Source organism: Ictalurus punctatus, chromosome 13, assembly GCF_001660625.3.
Source record: "Ictalurus punctatus breed USDA103 chromosome 13, Coco_2.0, whole genome shotgun sequence".
Classification (NCBI taxonomy): Eukaryota; Metazoa; Chordata; class Actinopteri; order Siluriformes; family Ictaluridae; genus Ictalurus; species Ictalurus punctatus.
The window spans coordinates 3,302,635-3,324,995 of NC_030428.2; the positions used below are offsets into that span (position 1 = coordinate 3,302,635).

The following is a 22,361-nucleotide window of genomic DNA, read 5'->3' on the forward strand; positions in this document are numbered from 1 at the left end:
CTACCCTGTTTCTCTTTATAATGAGCTCTCAGAGATTTTTCAGCTGAACCTGTTGCTGTTAGCATTGTTTACATAGCATTATTAGCATTGTTAGCATAGCTGCATGGGAGTTAGCCAGTACTGGGTTCAGTACATTTTACTGTAGTAAACTGTACCATCATTGAAATGCACTGCCAATGTTTATTCTATTTTTCGCTGTTTTTTTTTTTTTTAAGCACAGCGTGTGCTTTTTTTTTTTAGCTCTTGGGATTATCTGGCTGTGCAAGGCCCTTACTGGTTTTGGCTTTTTTTTTTTTTTTTTTTTTTTTTAACTGAAATGCAGTGGCATTGAAAGTGTGTTGGAGAGTGTCTACAAAATGACTGACAGGTGGCCCATCCAAACACAAACAAAAAGAAATCCAGGCTAGAAGTAAGTTTTACAAACTGTTTTTTGCAAAACACATAATACGCTTGTGCTGAGGCCACAACTTAAAGCATTATTTTTCATCATGTTCTATATATTTTCCAGATTTTTGGTAAAAATAAAGCAATTTCACTATTGCACCTTTGACTGTGATCGTAATGTGTTTTTCTTCTTAATGCTAATACTTGCAGTCTTATCTGCATGACAATTAAGGGTGCTTTCACATATGCAGTGCTTAGTCCATTTAAATTGAACCTTGGTGTGATTACCATTTTGGTGCAATTAGTTTGTAAAGCTGAGAACACAAACACACTCCAGTGTGGACCAAATAACCGGTCTGAGATCAGTTAAGTGAGGTGGTCTCAGTACGGTTTGACTGCAGTGAGAAAGTGTTTCTATTCTGAATTGACCCAAATACAAGAAGTGAACCAAACACGCTGAGTATTGAGCAACATTGGGTTGTGGGCAACATTTGTGAGACATGAGCTGCTAAAATAAGTAGAGGGGCACAATCTAAAGCAGTGAAAGGACAGAGCTGCTGAAATGTGTTGTGCTCTGAAGATTTGGACTGATGAACAAAGAGAAAATAAATAGCGGATATGATGCACACAATGTTTAAACTAGTCGTTTCTGTAATTATTTATTAATATATTGAGTTCTCTGTGATCAGGGGTTATTTTTATGATTTTTACCCTTGGCCAAGGTTTATTCACTTTTTTCCCCCCGTTGTCATATTTCTGACCAATAAATAAAGGAGTTTTATTTGCACGTGTTCAGCCCTACATGACACTGGCAAAATTTTTATAGCTTTGTAGTACATTTATATATGTACAGTGTCATGTAATGTAGGTTAGGACGGATGCAAGTGCAGATAAGAGCTTTATTAGAGTAGAGACAGGCAGGCAAATCCAAAACGTGAGACAATAGCCTGGTCAAAATCAGGCGGTAGGTCAGGCGATCGGCAAACGGGCATTAACTAGACGAAACAAGAATTGAACAACGAGAGCGAGAACAAGATCAAAACTATGTCACAGAAGCAAAGAGCAACGGCTTGGTATACGGAAAACTCACGCAGTACTTCGCACTGAACATAGATACACACGGGGTTTAAATATCAAACGTAATCAAGGGTGAACACAAAACAGCTGAGAAGAATGATGACACATAAGGGAAACGACCAATGACAATTGGGGGCGGAGACAGGACATAAACCATAACAAAACACATGTCAAAAGTAAACAAAGGCAATGCCACTGACAAACTCGGAAGCGCGCGCTCGTGCTTCTAGTTCGCGCTTCCGGTTTCAAGCAAGCCGACGTGCTCCAGCGCGTTGAACGAGAGGAAATCATGATATACAGTGAGAAAATAAAAAAAAAAACAAATAGCAAACAAACCAAAAGGATCAATTCCGCTCAGTTTCGGACTCGGCAACCCGACTTATAGGCTTACAAAGCACCCTAATTTTCAGCTGGGCTGTTTCTTTCGAGTAGTCTAGCAGTAGAAGCAGCAGCACAGCAGTCTAGAAGGTACAAAGTGAGATTATTCACAGAAGAAGGAAGGAAGATTAATAGTAGTATTAGTGACACGTACCCCTTGCTAGAGCCTTCAGCAGCACAGTATCAAAGTCGTCTAAGCCCTCATGTTCTTCATGATAGACTGAGATCAGGTCTTTGCTCTGGCAAATACTCAAAACCTGTCCGAATATAACATAGGGAGATTGAACACTTTAAAATTAGTATATAGTTTTCAGCGACTGATAAATGGCGGTTATAAAACAATTCATTTAAGTCTATTCTGTAAACGACTTAACAACCTTTCCTTCTACAAACCGAAGAAATCAGCACCAGTAATGCAAATGCTGCACTTTCCAGAAACAACACCATTCCACCCCATTACAAACAAATCCATGTTATTCATTACCTTGTCTACGAGTTTGTCAGTGTCCTGTTCAGAGGGAAAGTGTTTCAGCACTCTCTCCGTTACTCTCCCCCTGAGATCTGTTTTAGTAGCCGCCTCCCCCTCGCCTTCTGACCCCGCCCCAGGCAGGCTTGGTGCGGCCATTACGTTGTCCAGAATGTCGCTTACCAAGTCAGCCAGTCCCCCTGAACCTGCCAGGACCAACCAGGGGATAGACTTCTTCAAGGAGAGATCCATTCTCTAAGACATATGGAGAGAGAGGAAACATACTTAATACATACATACATACATACATACATACATACATACAGCTTTGTCATTATGATTATTGTGTCCAAAATGTTTAAGGATCTGAAAACTTTCTGAAATGTTCTAATACTATGCCATTATTATGGTGATATGATATACTACAGCAACAACAGGCAATAGTGCACTTACTTAAATGCTGCCTATGTGTAGCTTATCACATTTTTGAATAATAAAATAATACACGATTTAGCATACAAACACATTGAAAATCCACGCATAATTAGCAATCAAAACAAGAAACGCAAAAAATTCGACAACTTTTATAAAACTTTTTGTACTCATTTTTTTTTTTAATGACTTGGACTGGAATATTTATTCAAGATAATTTTGACCATATAAACAATGCTTACTACTACAAATGCCTGAAGAAAGTGACTTCCCAGGAATCTTCAAGCACCTTCAGCTCTCATGTCAAAGAATAAACAAAAATGGAACAGTTTCAAGTGCTTAAAAACTGACCTCCAGCATGTAAGGCTCTCCTGACACCAGCATACACAGCACAGGGATGTCCATGCTTCCACTTCCTATACACAACATACAATGGTTTTGTTACTGGATACGTACAGATCATTGCAAAGAACTACTAAATCTAAAATTTAGACTCTATATTGGAGAGCAGCATAGGAATAGGAACAGCGGTTACTGTGGATAACCATATTGTGGTTATCCACAGGTATGGGAACAGAATAAAAATGACCCCAGCATTGACAACAGGAATGAGGATATACTTTACAGCATTCCTATGGGAATGGCACAAAAAACTAGCATCCATTCACAAACACATGCGTCTCATTTAATATATGTTTATGGTTCTATGGGACATGCTTTATTGCTTTACATACTAACACAAGAACAAAAAGAAAATAATATATTGTTTACACCGCCAATATCTCAAGATATGTTTCCTTAGCCCTAAATCTTAAGAAGTCAAAAATAACGCCAGTCTCGGTTCAATATAGTACAAATGTACTTACTGAACATATAAAAGGAAGAATTTATGTCGTGCATTATTCTGCATTGCAATGTTAGTTGGATGCTCAACACACCACCCTTATCCAACCTTAAGAGTGTGTACCATGACCTCTGATGTCTTGGTCCTCAGGACCAAGAAAAATGAAACATGCAGAATGAATGTAAAATTATTCCTCCATTCTACCAGTTAATGTTTTATTAAACAGATTATCCATTAGGAGTGGGACTTTAGTGGCTAATTTGGATTTAATTTTGGCCTATAGTTTGTCATATTTTAGTCATTTGGTCATTTTTGCCTATTGCAGTTCTGGTCAATAAACAACTAGTGAATTTCCAAAACAGCAATGTAATAATTTTCTACATTTTAATTCCTTCCTAAATGAAATGCCATATAATTTTACAAATACAAACTGGCATAGCAGACTTATAAAGTCTTCGCTCCTTAATCTTTGTTGTGCACTGGCTAAATAAAAGTCTGTCTATGACAGTCAGCAGCAGATCCTCCACAAGAAAGTGTGTGCATTTAATGAGTACATTCATTACCCTGCATTAGCATAATCTCAGTGTTTTTGGTGAGCGACATCAGGTATACTAATCCTGGATAGCTAGTATAATATTAGCCTCATAAGCCAGGCCCTACATTAAGCAGCATTTCCCCGGGGATAAAACATTCTCACAAATTAACTTGATGCTATTGCTTGATGTTGCCAAATAAGTGAGAAGTAATAACACCATCTTTCTCCAACTACAAGGCATTAGAACTTCAGAGAAACAGAGACAACCTCCTGCTCTACCTCTTGCAGTAAGCGGCGTAATATATATCGCCTTTGCATTTAAATAGATAAGGTGAAAAGTTTTACCTTTGTCCAATCAGTCAAATCTGACATTTTTGTTTGGATTCATTGAGGAAATTGTCATTACATTTAATTTTGAGTAGAATGATGCATATTTAGGTCATTATAACATTTTGTCTTTTATGAAGCTGGATGTCTTTAAGAAGCATTGAAATGAGGATGGGGATGGTGTTGGGCCACATGGGACAGGCACACGTTGGGGTGGGGATAGTGTTGGGAGACAGAGTCACAGAGATACAGACACAGAAATGAGTGATATTGATATGAGAGAATTGGTGATATAGTTGATACAGAATTTTGTCTTACAGTTTTCTACTCTAGTATACTACGCCTAGTTGAAACCTATTGCTATAAAGGACAGAATGGTTTACTTTAAATAAATTGTGGTCCTTTTACAGTATCTCACCCGATTTTCCTGTGCGCCGGTAGGAAATGTAGCTCTCCAGACGGGCTCTGAAATCAGCCTCCACACCTCTATGACTTACACTCCCATCATCCACAAGGAGAAATGCCTGGTAGTTGTTATCCAGATAACAGGAGTCTCGGGACGTGTTTGGAACGTAGTAGCTGGCAGGAAAACTGCCCTAAGATACACAGAGAAATAGACTGATGGGTGGCTTTGTTTGTACATGTTCACGTGCATGAGCGCGTGTGTTCACTTTGCTTTGGATTAAGGTGCAGTATATTGTTAGAGTCTGTTACAGTGATCAAGGTCACCTTTATTTTACAATGTAAATTAGAAAAATATATATTTCTCTACTTCTCTTTATATTATTTTTGCTTTACACTGAAGTCATTTGGGTTTGAGATCAAAAGATGAATATGCGACGACTGATCAGAATTTCAGCTTTTACAGGTGTTTCTTATTGGCCAGGTGTGCCATGTTAGATTGAATGTTTAACTAATTAACAGCTCTGAATATCTAATGTTGGTTTGAGCCCTGGGTTTTGCATGTGAAGACTGCATTTGTTGTTTAAAAAGGATAAACCAACACGAAGACCAGAAAGCTGTCTATGGGAGAAAAGCAATGCGTTTAACATTTTAAATAATTTACAGAAAGATATTAGGAAACTACCTCTGGGTTGATTAGTTGTTGCCGGTTGCATACCAAACCCCATGGAGCTATGCCTATGGCCACTACTTTAGAGAGGGTGATTGAGGATGCAGCCATAGCGTGATCCCTCACGGCCTCCCCTAGATACCTTCCAACACCCTCCCGCAGTCCTCCAGATAAGATCCATGCTCCTGTATGTGTTAGAGGGGGAGAGAGAGAGAGAGAGAGAGAGAGAGAGAGAGAGAGAGAGAGAGAGAGAGATGCCCAAGACTCACTTTCCTATGGCGAAGATTCTGAGCCAATTGAAAAGCAATCATAATGGTGAAAAACATGAAGTGCATTGCACAAACAATAATGTCTTTCAATAATGGCATGAGGACAATGTGCCATACTGAAAAGCAGGGTATTGCTTTTTAAGAAGTGAGGTTGGAAGTGAACGTAATAACTCACTACATGTTATTTCATTAATGCAACAGACTTCAATTTCGGAGTGCAATCTTTGACTACCTAACCAGCCTTCTTCCCAGAAGGAAGCAGAGATAGCAATGAAAATTATAAGCGTTCAAGATAACAATATCCTGCGTTAATCTCATTAATATTATTTCATATAACTAATTAACAGCGCATGTCTAGATATGTTTATGGTGTTTTGAGTAATCTAGACATTCACATGATCTACTTAAACATTAACAGCGCAAATTCCCATCTTCAGAAATGGCTTTATCCTTCTATCCCTGGAATACTGAGGCAGGAATACAGCCGGGATGGGATGCCTGTCCACTGCAGGGCACCATGCATATACACATTCACATGTAGGGGCAAGTTAGCATAGCCGATCCCTAAAGCAGAGTAATCCATAGAGTATTTATGACAGTGTGGCTGTAGATAATGTTATCTAAAGAGAGATAGATTGTGTTTGTACCTGTGCTCTGGGCTGCTCTGGCCAATCCCTGCCTTAGAACCTCTCGTACCCAGGTCTTGACTTTAGACTTTCCCACACCACCGACTACTGACACCACCAGGTTTGGGGTTGGTAGGCTCCAGTGGTTGGTCAAGATGGAATAAACGGTAGCAGGGGGAGTATCCCAGGAAAGACGGAGAAACTGTGGCAAACGAAAAAGGAGACAGCCTGAGCACCATGCAGTCATATTTCAACTGTATTCTTTAATTCTGTCATGTCCCAGGGTAAAAATCCTGCATTCCAGTACTGTTTTTACATGCCATTGTCAACTTAAATTTACCAATCATACTTAGGAAACCTTTGCTGCTATCTTTGGAGCTATTCCAAAACTAATACTACACTATATGGCCAAAAGTTTGTGGGTACGTGACCATCACACCCATATGCGATTCTGCCCCGAACTAGTGCCACAAAATTGGAAGCACACAACTGTATTGAATATCTTTGTATGCTGTAGCATTACAATTTCCCTTCACTGGAACTAAGAGGAACAAACCTGTTCCAGCATGACAATGCCCCTGTGCACAAAGCAAAGTCAAAAGAAGACATGGTTTTCCAAGGTTGGATTGGAAGAACTTGCACAGATCCCTAACCTCAAACCCCACTGAACACCTTTGGGATGAACTGGAACATCAACTGCACCCCAGGCCTCCTCGCCTGACATCAGTGCCTGACTGCACGAATGCTCTTGTGGCTGAATGGACAAATCCCCATAAAATCTTTGTGGAAAGCCTTCCAAGAAAAGTGGGGGCTGCTATAACAGCACTAAATCTGAAATGGGATGTTCATAAACCACATATGGATGTGATAGCTAGGTGTCCACAAACCATATAAACCCATGCAGTGTTTATTTATAGACATACTATAATACGAGTCTACAACTTAAAATTCAACATACTCTGAGCACAAGCATTTTATTCAAAATGATGACAAATATGCAGGGGAAGTTCTTTTTACATGAAAACAATAAAATATTTGGTCAGTATGGAAAATGCAACAACAAAAAAAAAAGTCATTTCAAAATTCACTTTCCCCTGTACTATATTGAAAACACATTATTAACACATTATTTGATGTTTTACTTTGTGAATTAAATTTATTTTTGAAAACATACACTCTTTTCAAATCTGATGACTGCAACAGACTCCAAAAAAGTTGGGACAGTCGACTGTTTACCACTATGTAACCTTTTCTTTTAATAACACTTAAGAGTTTGGACGCTGAGTGAAGACACCAGTTGGTTAAATTTAGCAAGCAGAATTTTCCCCATTCATTCATTATGCATTTCTTCAGCTGCACAACTGTACAGGGCCTTCATTGCCTTATTTTGCGTTTCATAATGCACCACACATTCTCAATGGGAGACAGGTCAGGACTGCAGGCAGGCCATGCTCGCACCTGCACTCTCTGCTTACGCAACCATGAGCTTGTAATCCGGGCAGAATGTGGTTTGGCGTTGTCCTGCTCTGGCTGGCAGCATATGTTGCTCCAAAATGTGTACATGTCTTTCTGCATTAATGCTGCCATCATAGATGTGCAAGTTAGCCCATGCCATGGGCACTGACATGCCCACATACCATGACAGACATTGGCTTTTGAACCGAACGCTGATAACAGCTTTTCCTCTTTGGCCCGGATACACGATGGCCGTTTTGTCTAAAAACTATTTGAAATGTCGACTCGTCGGACCAAAAAACATGATTCCACTGTGTTACTGTCCGTCTCAGATGAGACCGAGCCCAGAGAAGTCGGATACATTTACAAATCACTCCTCTTTGTTTTTATTAGCATTTTCCATACTGTCCCAACTTTTTCGGAATTGGGGTTGTAAATAAAATTGGGATGCAGGTCAATGACTAAATTTGTACATGACGACTAAGACAGCTCACGTAAAACAAAATCATTTTAAGTAACAACTACTTATTAAAATTACATTCTGAATAAGAAATAAATTGTCATTAACTTCACTGTTTAAATTTGTCTTACAAAAACATTTCAACTATAAGCCTTTTTTTTTTTCAATTTATCGAGCCTTATCAGACTTTTTACTGCTACTTTATTTTGATGCTTTAGAAACAGGAGTGGAACACGTGGTAACAGTATAGAAGAATATTAAAATGTTTTTTTTCCAGTGGCTTCATGGTGGAATGTGGTTACCCACATAGCTGTGCCTCTTACTGACTCCTGCAAACTCCAACTCTCCAAAAGCATCTGTGGGAGACTCTGATGTGTGCTGAGAACGGTCCCAGTGACTGACAATGGCCGTACTAAAGTAATCATTCAGAGTGACTGAGGCATGGCTGTCTCTCGGACTACCACACTGGCACAGGGCACCATTGCTGCAGAAGGACAGATATTGCAATAGTATCTTTGTTAGCATATCACCAGCAATATCATCATCATCATCATCATCATCATCATCATCATCATCATCATCCCATATGCATAGTGACACCTTCAGGACATCAACAGAAGCAGAAATAAAGGAAAACATACACAACATACAATCTGTGTTTATTAATGTTGTGAATTCTTTATATTTATGGATTTCTTGATTTAATAATAAAGTCTGGTGAAAATTTCATGTGAATAACCTGATTGGAAAGTTATTTACTGAAAAAAAAACGATGCTATGGTGCGTGTCAAAAGTGGGAACACTGCCTACATATTGGAGATTTCCTGAATTTTAAGTTTGGCAGCAGGACAGAACTCCACAAGGAAAAGTTGGCAGGAAAAGGCAGGAATGACTCATTATTCCAGCCAACAAGACCAGACAAAATCACTGGGACTGTTTTAAGATATTTATGCTTTTTCATGGCAGCATAGGATAAGTCAGCACTACATATTGAAATCTGTTGCTCTTCTTGTTGTTGTTGTTGTCCCCTGAGCTTGATTGTTTGTTTAAAGAAGTTAGTGAGGACCCCACAACTGTTACTTAAGCCTTGATAAATAAAAACATAAAATTGAAGTTGGGTGTACTTTCTTTTTCCCTTGACTGTAAAGTTATATAACCACGTAAAGTTACATCAAATCATGCACATATATTTAATTGAACAATTTTCAAGATTTACCAAATTACCAAACATTTCAGTTTGGTTATTTGGGACAGTAAGTGGAGTGAGGAAAAGTGAAGATATACATGAATGGATGAAAGTAATCAAAAATGGTTTTAAAAAGGTAGTGGGGGTGGGGGTAGGGGTAGGGGCATGCTTCATTCTTAACTCTTTACATGTATCTAATCATGTGTTGATGTATTTTGTTGTATTATTGGAAAGCTTAGAAAATATGGAAATACAAAAACTGTCTTAATATGAAGCATATCAGTTTATGGGTGTGAAAAAGCGAAGTGCGTAAGGTAAGACAGTTGGACTGAATGAATGCGAGTGTAAAAACTGACGGCTCACCTGAAGGAATCCTCCACAAACGTCGTACACACTCTTTTCTTGATTAACGTCGCAATCCAGCTCTGAAAGCACACAGTGCGGATTTCTTTATTCATATGAAATCCAAAGAAACGGTTCAGACTTGTTAGAAATCCTACAAATTTTGCACAACATAACTAACCAACATTGTATGTAAACATGTTCTTTGGCTGTTGTAATATTCAGCATTGCCATTACAGATTTTTACAATCGCTAGCACCCATTTCTCAATACTTGGGTCACTTTTTCAAAACTCTTCACACAGTTCTTCACATGCCCTTGCAGAATGCACATCTTACCTGTTGTAAGATTCTCACAAATTGCATGTTTGCATTGCTTTAACCCCTCTCTGTAATTCCTGCCTTCTCACACACCAATCAATGATTATACACCAATGATCGATTGTAAAAGGTTTGCAGCAACTATTGACCAAATTCCTGCCTCGCAACCATTAGCCTTCTCTCAGCGAGAGCGCGAAGGTGATGCGCTGTTGTATATGGCATTAAACAGTTGCTTGACAATAGCAGCAAATGACATCTGTCCTGAGTCGAAACAATGCCCACGGCCATATAAGGTCATTTTTTATTTCATGTTATCACATTACTTCATATTACATTGCCAATTCAAATGTGTAAATGACGGCAGAAGGTACACTAATAGCATTAGATACTTTATTTTGTCTATGGACATTCAAAAGAATCTAGGAAAAAATGTAAAAACGTGGGCAGAGTGAAACCAATATATATATATATATATATATATATATATATATATATATATATATATATATATATATATATATATATATAATGATGCTAATAGTGTCTTTTTCAGTGTATTAAAGTCTGCATTCATAGTAACACTGTTTTGAACACTATTAAGACCACTTAATAGCATTTTTGGAAAAACAGAATATGGTCACCCTAGCTTTTGTAATGTATTGTTACCCGCATCAGGTACAGTGATCATTTATTTATTTATCCATCCGTCCATTTTCTATAGCGCTTATCCTACAGGGTCACGGGAACCTGGAGCCTATCCCAGGAAGCATCGGGCACAAGGCGGGGTACACCCTGGACAGGGTGCCAATTCATCGCAGGGCACAATCATTACACTCACACACCCATTCATACACTACGGACACTTTAGACATGCCAATCAGCCTACCATGCATGTCTTTGGACTGGAGGAGGAAACCCCCGCAGCACGGGGAGAACATGCAAACTCGAACCCCCAACCCTGGCAGTATGCGGCGAACGCCTCCTAATCCAAAAATAATCAGATAACATTACTTTCATATTGTGATACTTGGATTACATTACTGATGACAGTTTTTTTTAATGAAATAATTTGTAACTCAGCTACAAATTCAGCTCCAGTGGGAATCATCTGTGGTCGGTCTAATCACTTTGATAGTAGACCTACTTCTTTTTTTTCTTTTTTTTTAGATTTGGAATATATTTCCATAGTGTATTAGAAATGTAGTGAATTGCTGTCTTATTCAGTTTAGAGTTGGGGTTTTAAAACTAAAGTATAACAGTTCTGAAAACAGTATGTAAAGCAGATTGGCCTGGAGGTGCATTGAATTGAGCTGATGTTTAAGTGAGAAAAGAATTCGTCATTTGTTGCCAAAGCTATGAAAAATAATCCACAGTTTATCCCACATATTTGTCAACTTTTTACAATTAAACCTCACTATACGGCGTCCAGAGACGTTTCCAAGTACTCTCCCCTGACGGTTCTCACTGTCTCTTATGAACCCACCTGGTTTTTCTCGGATTGGGACATTGCGTCGCCTCCGTCCGTCTCTTTAACGACCAAGTCCGAACGGTTCGGGCTCGCCAACGCTGAAAAACTCCTCATGTCGCCTTCATTTCCTACTCGGAAGTCCGGTTTTTGTACAGGAACCGCATACCTTCACTTGAGTTTAGGGTGTGGTCAAAGAGCACAGAGGAAAGCAAAAAAAAAAAAGTACTTTTATCACAGCACGGCTGTGTCCCAAACCACACTACTCCCTACCGCACTAACGCCCTACAGTGTCTGACACAGCTCTGCCACTAGGTGTCGCAAGAGCTTTTATTCTCAATAACAGCACATTATTATGGAATAATGTCAGTCGATGATGTCCATTAACCTTATATGACAAATAAAATGAGATATTATTGAATAATAAACCTTTATTTTTTTAATTAATAGTTTAAAAATACTTTTAAACAGCACAGTCTGAAGGTAAATAAGTAACAAAAACAAGGTCAATTGAACAAAATGTACATTTTTATTAATATACATTCTATTAACACAATAAAATATATAATAAAATATAGTGCATATATAGATATAGATATAAAATATACATACAGTATCTATATATGTACAATTACAGCAGCGAAAAATACACATAAATGTATTAGTGAACAAACTTAGTGAATCAGGTAATTCAGTGGTTTTCAAAGTGAGGGGCGCCAGGGGGCGCCCGGGGGGTTCAATAATTTAGTGTGAAAAATAAATTCTCACTCTCAGACAACCACACACACACACAATCAATTCCTAATGTAATGTACTGTAAATATGTAAGATGTAATTATTAATTTAAAATTTAAATAAAAAAAAAATAAAGGGGGATATATTCAGAAGTCTGTATTTTTAATTTGTTTTAAAGACATCTTGCAAAAGGGGGGCCTCGGTCAAATGTTAATGCCATTTGGGGGGCGTTGCCCTGGAAAAGTTTGGGAACCCCTGAGGTAATTGACTAAAACGTGCACTTTACGTTTGTTTGTTTTTTTTTAATGATAACAGCCTAAAGGAAAAGTACCAAACAAGCTCATTCAGTCCAGTAAAAAGGACTGAATGAGTCCAGACTCATTCAGTCCTTTTTGCTGTGCAAAAAGACAGTGCACAATAATAATTTATTTAACACAAGGGCTCTGTTTTCTCCCAGACACAAGTTGGTATAATGCTAGTCTAACATATTAACATACTGGTCATTTGTTTTCTTGTTTTGCATATTTTTGAGGTCATGAATGAACACACCTGTACTGCACGTGGGTGTAGTGGAGCAGCTTTGGAAGTCAAAATCCACCAGGGTAATGGTATTTTCAAAACCAACTCTTGCCTAGAATTGTATGTTGCCATCTGCTGGGGCTTGCCTTACTGCAGATGGTGAAGAAGGCTAAGTGGTCATTTGCAAACAGCCTTCAAATGAATTATTAAAAATCTTTGCTTGTACTTACATCACAATTGTGTGGAAATATGTCACACCACTTCAGAATAAATAAGTTACATCAGCTGATTTGTTATATAAATACAACCAATTATGAAGGAAGGTTGCAAGTTCAGATCCCAGTACCGCCAAGCTGCCACTGCTGGGCCCTTGAGCAAGGCCCTTAACCCCCAACTGCTCAGTTGTATAAATGAGTGCTCAGTTTTATAAGGGTGACTGACAAACCTCATAAATGTATTAATTCAAAAGTAGACGGTTTTATAGTTGTGTGATTCATCGCCTAAGCTGGTCACAAAAATAGCGAGAATATATAACAGCGCAATCTTATGTCTTATTTTTCACTTCTTGTTTTGTACTGGTGTTGTCATTACAGTAGAAGTGATAATATTTCATTCTTTACCCCGGTTAACAACCAAATGATCAATTTTCAAGAAAACACCGCAATAAAACCTGTCTCGCATTCAAGACTAGGCTGAGGGGCAAGATTAATATTAATAGCTTTCTTATACCTTCGCTCTTATGAAATTGCGCTTGCTTGTTAGAATTCCTAAACATCTGATGTGAAATCCTGTTAGTTTATTTCCATGGTTTTGAATTCAATTCTGGGAAATTTTTTGCTGTGTGATGACGGATGATATTCTTTAGCGACCGTATCCGTTCGGGTCTCCTGCTCCTTTGGACTGCTCTTTATTGTTGGTCTGGCCCATTCTGTAGAGTGTGCTAGCCAGGTTGTGCATCTGACACGTGCCGAACTGGCAGCCCTTGGATGGTGCGCTTCTCCTCCGCAATCTGGTCTGAGCACTACCAGTTAAGCAAATGTGACATGCTATTAAAATGATATCTTACGATTCATCTGGAAGTACAATAATTTTCAAGCAAAACTCTAGTGTTGATTGTCTAATTAACATTTACAGTGTTGAATTAGTTCTTACAGTGCTGGACTTAACAGAGTTCATTCAAAACACTAGGTGTACAGTTGCTCTTGGTGGGGTATTTACTAGGTACTTTATTTGCTAAATCTTTGAAAGAACAACAAAGCACTTACTTCTTGGATTGCACGAAGATGCTTTGCAAGAGAATATCAGATGTTGACTGGCGAAATGGTGCATTTGCCCTGTCTGAGTGTGTGAATGTAGAGTGTAACTCTGCAGCTGGGTCAACTGATGGCGCAATATCTGACATCTGTATGCTGTGTTCCAGCAAGAGGGTGTCTGTGTGTGGTTTACTTTGCCTGTAAAAAAAAATGGACATTAGTGTCAATGTAGCATCTCTCTGTGTTGCAGAGTCTCTCTCTCTCAGAACTGCTGCTGTAATCATTGTAAACGGTAAATGGTCTGCACACATATAGAGCTTTTGTTTTAACCTTAGCGCTTCTACAAAGCGCTTTACACTGTGTCTCATTCACCCATTCACACACACACTCACACACACACCAATGGTAGCAGAGCTGCCATGCAAGGTGCTAGAATGCCATCGGCCATAAGGACTATCCTGTGGTTCTTTCAAGAATCTTATTCATAATATATTCATACTGAACACCCTTTTAACAGATTTAGTACTGTTTGTCTTCACTCTTCTACATATGTGTAATGTAATAATTTATAACCCCAGTATCAGGTGAAGAGGATGGGTTGTCTTTTGAACCCGTTGTGTTCCTCACGAGGTTTCTTCCTCATGTCATGGCAGAGAGATTTTCCTCGCCACTGTAACGTCTGGCTTGTTGATTATGGATTTAAATCTGGATATCTAATGTTTAAAGTGTTATACAAATTGAATTGATCTCTGTGTGTACACACCTGTGTTTGTGTTGGAATGTCATGGCAGCAGTCAGAGGTATTAAGAGCAACAGCATCACAGTCATATCCATGACACAACAACCTGAAAGGCACAGAGTTACAAAATGCTGCAGTCAGTTATGAACGTTACAAACCACTGACACACCTTACAGTTACACATGCAAACACATCTGAACCTGAAAAGGCATGCCCCACATGTGAAACTACAATTGTAAGCCAAAAGATGAGCCATGAGGAAGTATGAGTAAAGCGCTTATAAGTTAATAATAAGTTATAACAGCATCAATTATAACAAATAAGTCCACTCTGTCCACTGCAGCATCACTGAACAAAAATAATCACATGACACGCTGGTTATGATGCACATAAAAATTAATAAATGAAACTAGATACAGTACAGTATATTTGTGTCTGAAATCACTCACCGCTGCTCATTCTGCTCTAAAAGTCAGCTTAGAATGAAAGGAAGATCTTATTAGAGGAAATCACCTGTTTTTGAAAGTAAATAAATCCCTTTTTTTAAAAACTCGTTCGTTTGGTAGAAGAGCTGAAGGTTTAAGATCTGTCCCCATCTGAAGGAACATTTATATCAGAGATGGAGGGTGAGGGAGGAGTGAAAAATTGGGATTGACCCAACTGCCTGCCTTTGAAGTTTTAATGGGATTTTTTTTTTTTTTTTTTTGCAGGTTATTAAATAGCTTTTATGTACATTGTAGAGCTGTGATCTGAAATGTTTTAAAACATACCACATTGGTGTAGATAGTGACTCCAGAAAAATCTCAATCCCAGGTGGATTCTGCCCTCTGTGATATGCTTCAAGGCTGATCAAACACAGAATGACTTTCTCTGTAAAATATCGAAAGTTAAATATATTTCCACATTGCTCTGGAAAACTGAGTTAAAAATTATTCTAGCAATTTCCCTGAATAAGAATGCTCGTGATTATGAGTGGATAACATGGCCAAAATATTGCTTATGAGGCTGTTAGCATTTTTAATTCTATCTTATGTAAGTGTTAATAAAACTAAAGTCTAAAATGTATATTAATGGTATAATCATTGGGGATATTTTACAATACATGATATACAGTATTATCATGGTCTTAGGTCTGCTATGTAGCAGATGTATTACTTAGAATGTGAGTAGGTCATGTACTATTAAGATACAGTTTATTAATATAATATTATACAGAAATCTGAAATAATTTTACCATTAACGTTCTATACTATTATAGATGATGTCAAGAAGTATTGGTTTTGCATGTAGAACAGGATAATACAAGAGTGGTTTTGATAACAGCGTAAAATAATTTTTTTGGATAACAAACATACCACTTTTACGTCTATGGTAATGTTCCTTCTCAAAAAGCTGAGTTTATACAATTATCATACCATGAATTTTTCATATCCTCCCACTACTATTATGAGTTATATTCATCTTTACATCATTAACTGCATCTGATTTTATGTAACAGATTGGGATTGAATAGAATGCTTGCTCATGCATCCACCCCTGCTCCTCTGTCCCTTGCTTTCCAGCAGTGTCTCTGGAAAGAGCAGTTCACTTCCCTCACCTGCCAGAAAGCCAACTCTTAAAATAGGCATCAGCTTTCCTCTATTGCTAAGTTTTTCCTACCCTGTTTTCCTAGCATTGTTTCCCATTTGTAGTTTATCTAATCTTTGAGATTGAAACATCACTGATGTGGAATGTCCACATAATGTTCTCAGAAAAATCAGCTACTGTAGTGAGTCTTTCTGATGACATAATTTGTCAGCATTTCTCCAAGAATAAAATAACCAAGGTCATATCTTGAATATGCAGAATTGTGGATATACACTAGTCTGTCATCTGAAATTTTATCACCTCCTCACTCCTACACTTGGTCACTCTTTTCCCTGCCTCATTCCATTGTGTCGTCTTCCTGCACAGGCCATCTGGAGTTGTTTCCGTATTCCAAATAACATATTGTGTCATAACTACACATATTCAGATCTGTCTACACACATGTTGCAATAAAACTTGAAACCTTTACAGTTACACATAAGATTCTGATTAAAGATGGCAGATGGCCACATTTCATATACAGTATGTGTATATATATTTCATATATATATAGGTGGTAGAGCAGGTTGTCTACTAGTCGTAGGGTTTGCGGTTCGATTCCAGGCCCACATGTCTCCACATGCCGAAGTGTCCTTGGGCAAGACACTGAACCCCAAATTGCGCCCGATGGCAAGTTAGCACCTTGCATGGCAGCTCTGCTACCATTGGTGTGTGTGAATCGGTGAATGAGACACAGTGTAAAGCGCTTTGGATCAAAGCGCTATATAAGTGCGCCATTTTATTATGTGTCTCTTCATGCATGATAAAATTATGGATAAAATTCCATCTTTTCAAGGCAAGTTCAGATTGAAGTAAAGGGCAAATCTCATGAGCTTTTTGGGAAGGAACCATTGATAGAAATTTTTTAATTCTTACTCTAGAGTCACTTAGTCCTCTATTTGTTACTGAAATTCGACGCAATATATCCGACCTTTAAATGTCATGAACGGAAACATTTATTGACTTGGTAAATGCTTTTATCCAAACTACATTACAGCTGAATCCGATCCAAGTACAGAGGTAAGCAGTTGAGAAGTAAGGGCCTTGTTTGAGAGTCCTACAGTGGCTTTCTGGCAGTCCTTGTAGTTGAACTAACAACATTCCAGTGACTAGCACAAAACTTTAACCACTGAGGTACTGCTGACTTACTTTGAGTCTTGCCTACATAGGTGATCGAGTATAGTTAGTTAGATAATTAATTTATTAATTATTATTTAGTTAATCATTCATTTAGATAGATAGATAGATAGATAGATAGATAGATAGATAGATAGATAGATAGATAGATAGATAGATGCTTTATTGATCCTGAGGGAAATTGCAGAGTCATCATTTAGTCATCCCTCTGTAACTTGTCAGGGCTGCGTTGTATCCGGAGCCAATCCTTGGAACACAGGGCTTGATGCAGGAATATACCTTGGATGGAATGCCAGTCCATCACATGTTGTGATGTACAGACTCAATCACATCGATGGGCAATATATTGTAGGAAGGAAATGAGAGAGCCTATAGAACACCCACAAGGAAAGCATGCAAAACTCCAGACAGTAACCCAAGCTCTGGATCAAACTGGAGACCCTGGAATTGTGTGGTGACAAAGCTACCCACTGCACCACCTAGCTGCCCGCATAATGTACAAACCTTCACAATTCAGCTTGATATTGACATGTATCATAAAATGGAAAGATGGCCATGAAGGTCATGCAACTGCTAGAAAGATGAATATGAGTAAGTCAATCACCAGAACATAACACAATTTCCCATCCTGAAGAAGGAGACTGAATGGAGAAACCCACCGAAACAAACAACAAAGATGTGTTGATGCAAGTGTTGATGTGTTGATGCAAGTGAAGGAGGCCATCTTTGGGGTGAAAAAAACAAAACAGACCTATCAGAGAGATAACAGCTCTCTGGCAAGCTCAGCTACACCAAAAGGCATGGAAGACCATGGAAGACAGCTAAAGTGAATGATCACAGAATTTTTTCCTTGCTGAAGAAAAACCCCTTCACAACCTCTAGTTAAGTCAAGAACACTCTCAATGAGATAGACATATCATCAAAGTCTACAATCAATCATTGTCAAAGTCTTACCTCAGGATGCAAACCACTGGTAACACTCAAAGCCAGATAAGACTTTTCTAGAAAACATCTAAAAAAAAAAAAAAGCCTGACCAGTTCTGGGACAAGATTCTCTGGACAGATAAAACCAAGATTACCTTGTACCAGAATACTGGAAAGAGAAGAGTAAAGGAGAAGGAAAGGAAGGGCTCATGATCCAAAGCATACCGCATCTGTCAAACATGGTGGAGGAGGTGTTATGGCCTGGGCATTTATGGATGCCAGAGGCACTGGGTCACTGGTGTTTATATGATATGACCGCTCATAGAAGTACTAGGATGAATACTGAAGTATATAGAGGATCTTAAGGCAGAGAAATGGAATGTTCTTAAATAGCCAATTCATTACTGAATTACTGAAGACAAAAATGAAGGCAGAAAGACCCACAAACAAGCAGCAACTGAATGCCCAGCAAAGCATCCCAAGGGAGAAAACTCAGCATTTTCTAAGTCCATGGGTTCCAGACTTCACACAGTCACTAACTGCAAAGGATCTGCATCCAAGTATTAAAAATAATCCCTATATTTATAATTATGTTAGCTTGTCCAATTACTTTTGAGACTGTAAAAATGGAGGGACTATGTAAAAAAAAATGGCTGTAAGTCCTAAATGCAATCTTTTTGTTAAACCCCTTGAATTAAAGCTGAAAGGCTACACTTGAATCCCATCTTGTTTGCATGACTGTATTTTAGCATTTTTGTTTAAATAAGCTTACGGTTTTTTTTTTTTTATGCCAATAATGTATTTTGACATCTCTAATTAGAGAAAATATAAATATTATTCCATCTAATGCTTTAAACATAATTTTATTTAGGCTATTTTGCCTGTTTATCTTCAAAGATCGTGTCATGTAAATAAGGAAATAAGTCATTTTAACGAATGCAGAGAGATAAAAAAAAGAGTCAGTCTATGTAAAGATGTCTAAAAACATCTTAGCTAAGTGTAGTTTTAGTAAGTAATTAAGTGAGTGAGTAAATAAAGATACAAAGATTGTATCTGATTACAACTAACAACTAAATGCATGTCTGTTCAATATATCATGTAGTTATCAAGACAGCTTGATCAATGAAAGGCAATTGTTTTTTGTGCAATCTTGTATAATGATAAACAATTGCCTTTCATTGATCAAGCTGTCTTGATAGCTACATGATATATTGAACAGACATGCATTTAGTTGTTAGTTGTAATCAGATACAGTATCATCATAACAGAGAAAAGTGCTTAGACACTCTGTACAGATGACTGCTGACAAAGATTTAACCTTATAAAAGACATTATTAATAAAAAAAAACAGCATTATTTTAAGAATTATTTCCCCACCAAATTCCACCAGTTCTATAATTTACTTGTTAAAGTAAATATCTATGTGTTAATATAAATTTATATACTGAACCCATTTAAAGAGTCAAATCATTAATTATTGATTGCAGAAATGATCACAAGGGAATTCTATTATTATTTTGTGAATTGTTGGAAACTGGTAAGGAAATAAAGTGCCTCCATATATATATATATATATATATATATATATATATATATATATATATATATATATATATATATATATATATATATATATATATATATATATATATATATATATCAAGGTGTCAATCCATCACAGGGCACAATCACATACACATTTTGGACATGCCAAACAGCCTAGGGGAAAACATACAAACTCCACACACAGGGCAACGGTGAGAATCGAACCCCCAACCCTGCCTGCGTGAGGCGAACATGCTATATATATATAAAATTCATTTATTATTTTTTTAATCGTTAATTCTACACTGTAGTATTTTTTAAGTATATATTTCTAGATACAAATTGGGCATTCCCATTTATTCATCAAATTCAGGCATTCCCATTTATTCATCACTTAGAAACAGTTAAAGCTCAGAAACAACAGACTTTCATTCAAATAAAACGTGTTCAACACATTGATTAAGTTTTTTTTTTGTTTTTTTTTAAATCAGTTTAGAACTTTGAATATGTATAAACAGTGGTACATGGAACCCTGATTCTTAAACTTCTAATCTTTGGTGAGCACAGACATGACTAGTGCCCTGAAATGTAAACACTTCCTGGAAAGGAACCGTCAGTCAACAGGATACACTACGAAACAGTGCAGGATGGCCAGAATAAGTTTGTTTATATTGAACCCTCAGGTGCAGTTTTGTTTTTTGTGCATTGGCTGTAACTGTTGTCTGCACGTCAGTGTGGAGCGTGTGACCAACGGGGACTGAAGGAAATCAGGGAATAGGCTCTCGTGTGAATTGATGTGTTTAACGCCTCAACCTTTTGCCTATCTTTAACACATACATCCTGTTGTGAAAAGACTGCCAGTGCCAGTGGGAGCCTCCAAGTGTGTGTGTGTGTATCCTGTCAGGAAACACACTGACTTGGTTGCATGACAGATTCACACACTCCTGCTCACCTAGCAACTGTTATTGCTCTGGCTACATGTGAAAGCACACGCACTTGTATTCATAAACTTAGGAGGACCAGGTATTCCCTTGAATAGTGCACTAATTCTTCTTGTAGACTAGATCTAAACCTACCAACTGTGACCCTAATACCTAAACAAAAATGTGGTTTACTATAAGTTTATTATTATTATTATTATTATTATTGTTATTATTATTATTATTTATTTATTTATTTATTTATTTATTTATTTTTTTATTTTTATTTTTTTTAAAAAGCTCATATTGTATCTTTAGTTTAGTTAGTATAGTAAAATACTTTGGAAGATACAAAGGTGATGCTGATGTCAATTGGGCCACCAATTGTAATTGCAAGTGTGACCTCTGGGTGTCCTGAACCTGATGAAAGTGTGTGACCAAGTAATTATCACTAATGACCTCTGGCATGTATACCTTTTGGGTTGCATGTCAGATGGTCCAGGGCCACTGTGTGCTGGGATCCTAGTCAATTTAGGATAGGATAAACCAAACAAGTGGGAAAGCCAACAGTGTCCAGTGTAGAGTGTCTTGACTTGCCATAATAGATAAGGGAAAAGGGCAATGGCCTTCATGTTTTTGATTTTGAAGTGATCCTGAAGTGGTGCTCACCGGGTAAGGAGTGAGGCACTTGTCTTCACTGATGTTCTGCAGATTGCAGAGGAGGAAATTATTGACCTTCTGTTCCAGCTGCCTTGTAATGAAGACTACATCTAAATGTCAAGTCAATTCATGTCAAGTGGCTTTATTGTCATTTCAACCATATAAAGCTGGTACAGTAAAAGTGAAACAAAACAACGTTTCTCCAGGACCACGGTGCTACATACAACACACTAATTACATGAGACAACATAAAATTAAATAAGACCTACACATTTTTACATACGTGCAAACATGTGCAAACAAAACAAGACAGTACAATGTTGAGCATATTGGCAAAGACCTTATTGACAAATGTCTGGATCACAGATTTTGCATCGGACAAGCCATATAACATAACCATAAATTTGTAGTGCTCTGTTGTCGTTGTTGTTGTTGTTGTTGTTGTTGTTGTTGTTGTTGTTGTTGAGAAGGCTGGTTTCTACCCATTTCCCTCTCAGATATGGATGACATTGTGAGCACTCCATAGTTCAAGCTTGCTTTAGAATACGAAATCTCAGGTTTAATCACCAATGACTTAGATTTACTTCTCAGGACTAGCTTCGTAACTGGTTCTGATATGACCCAAGTAGGATATTGATCAGCCTTTCAGAATCCTGTCAAAGTTC

General features: G+C 37.8%; 1 protein-coding gene across 3 annotated transcripts in view; it reads right to left on the reverse strand.

Annotated features, from left to right (window-relative positions):
* The window catches only part of LOC108274106 (transient receptor potential cation channel subfamily M member 4), a 35,565-nt gene extending 23,704 nt beyond the window's left edge, over positions 1-11,861 (reverse strand). Inside the window, exons 1-10 of one of the 3 annotated variants that reach the window (XM_047159216.2) lie at positions 11,657-11,861; positions 11,060-11,155; positions 9,875-9,936; positions 8,632-8,809; positions 6,432-6,612; positions 5,531-5,700; positions 4,862-5,039; positions 3,089-3,153; positions 2,324-2,560; positions 1,994-2,096 (exon numbers count right to left, since the gene is read on the reverse strand). In XM_047159216.2, coding sequence (XP_047015172.2) covers positions 1,994-2,096; positions 2,324-2,560; positions 3,089-3,153; positions 4,862-5,039; positions 5,531-5,700; positions 6,432-6,612; positions 8,632-8,809; positions 9,875-9,936; positions 11,060-11,155; positions 11,657-11,755 — 1,369 coding nt within the window. In that variant the 5' untranslated portion in view covers positions 11,756-11,861. Of the gene's footprint in view, positions 1-1,993; positions 2,097-2,323; positions 2,561-3,088; positions 3,154-4,861; positions 5,040-5,530; positions 5,701-6,431; positions 6,613-8,631; positions 8,810-9,874; positions 9,937-11,059; positions 11,156-11,656 lie in introns of those variants that run through there. The other 2 variants (XM_017483976.3, XM_053685115.1) reach the window with 2 other exon arrangements.
* Positions 11,862-22,361: the final 10,500 nt, after the last annotated feature.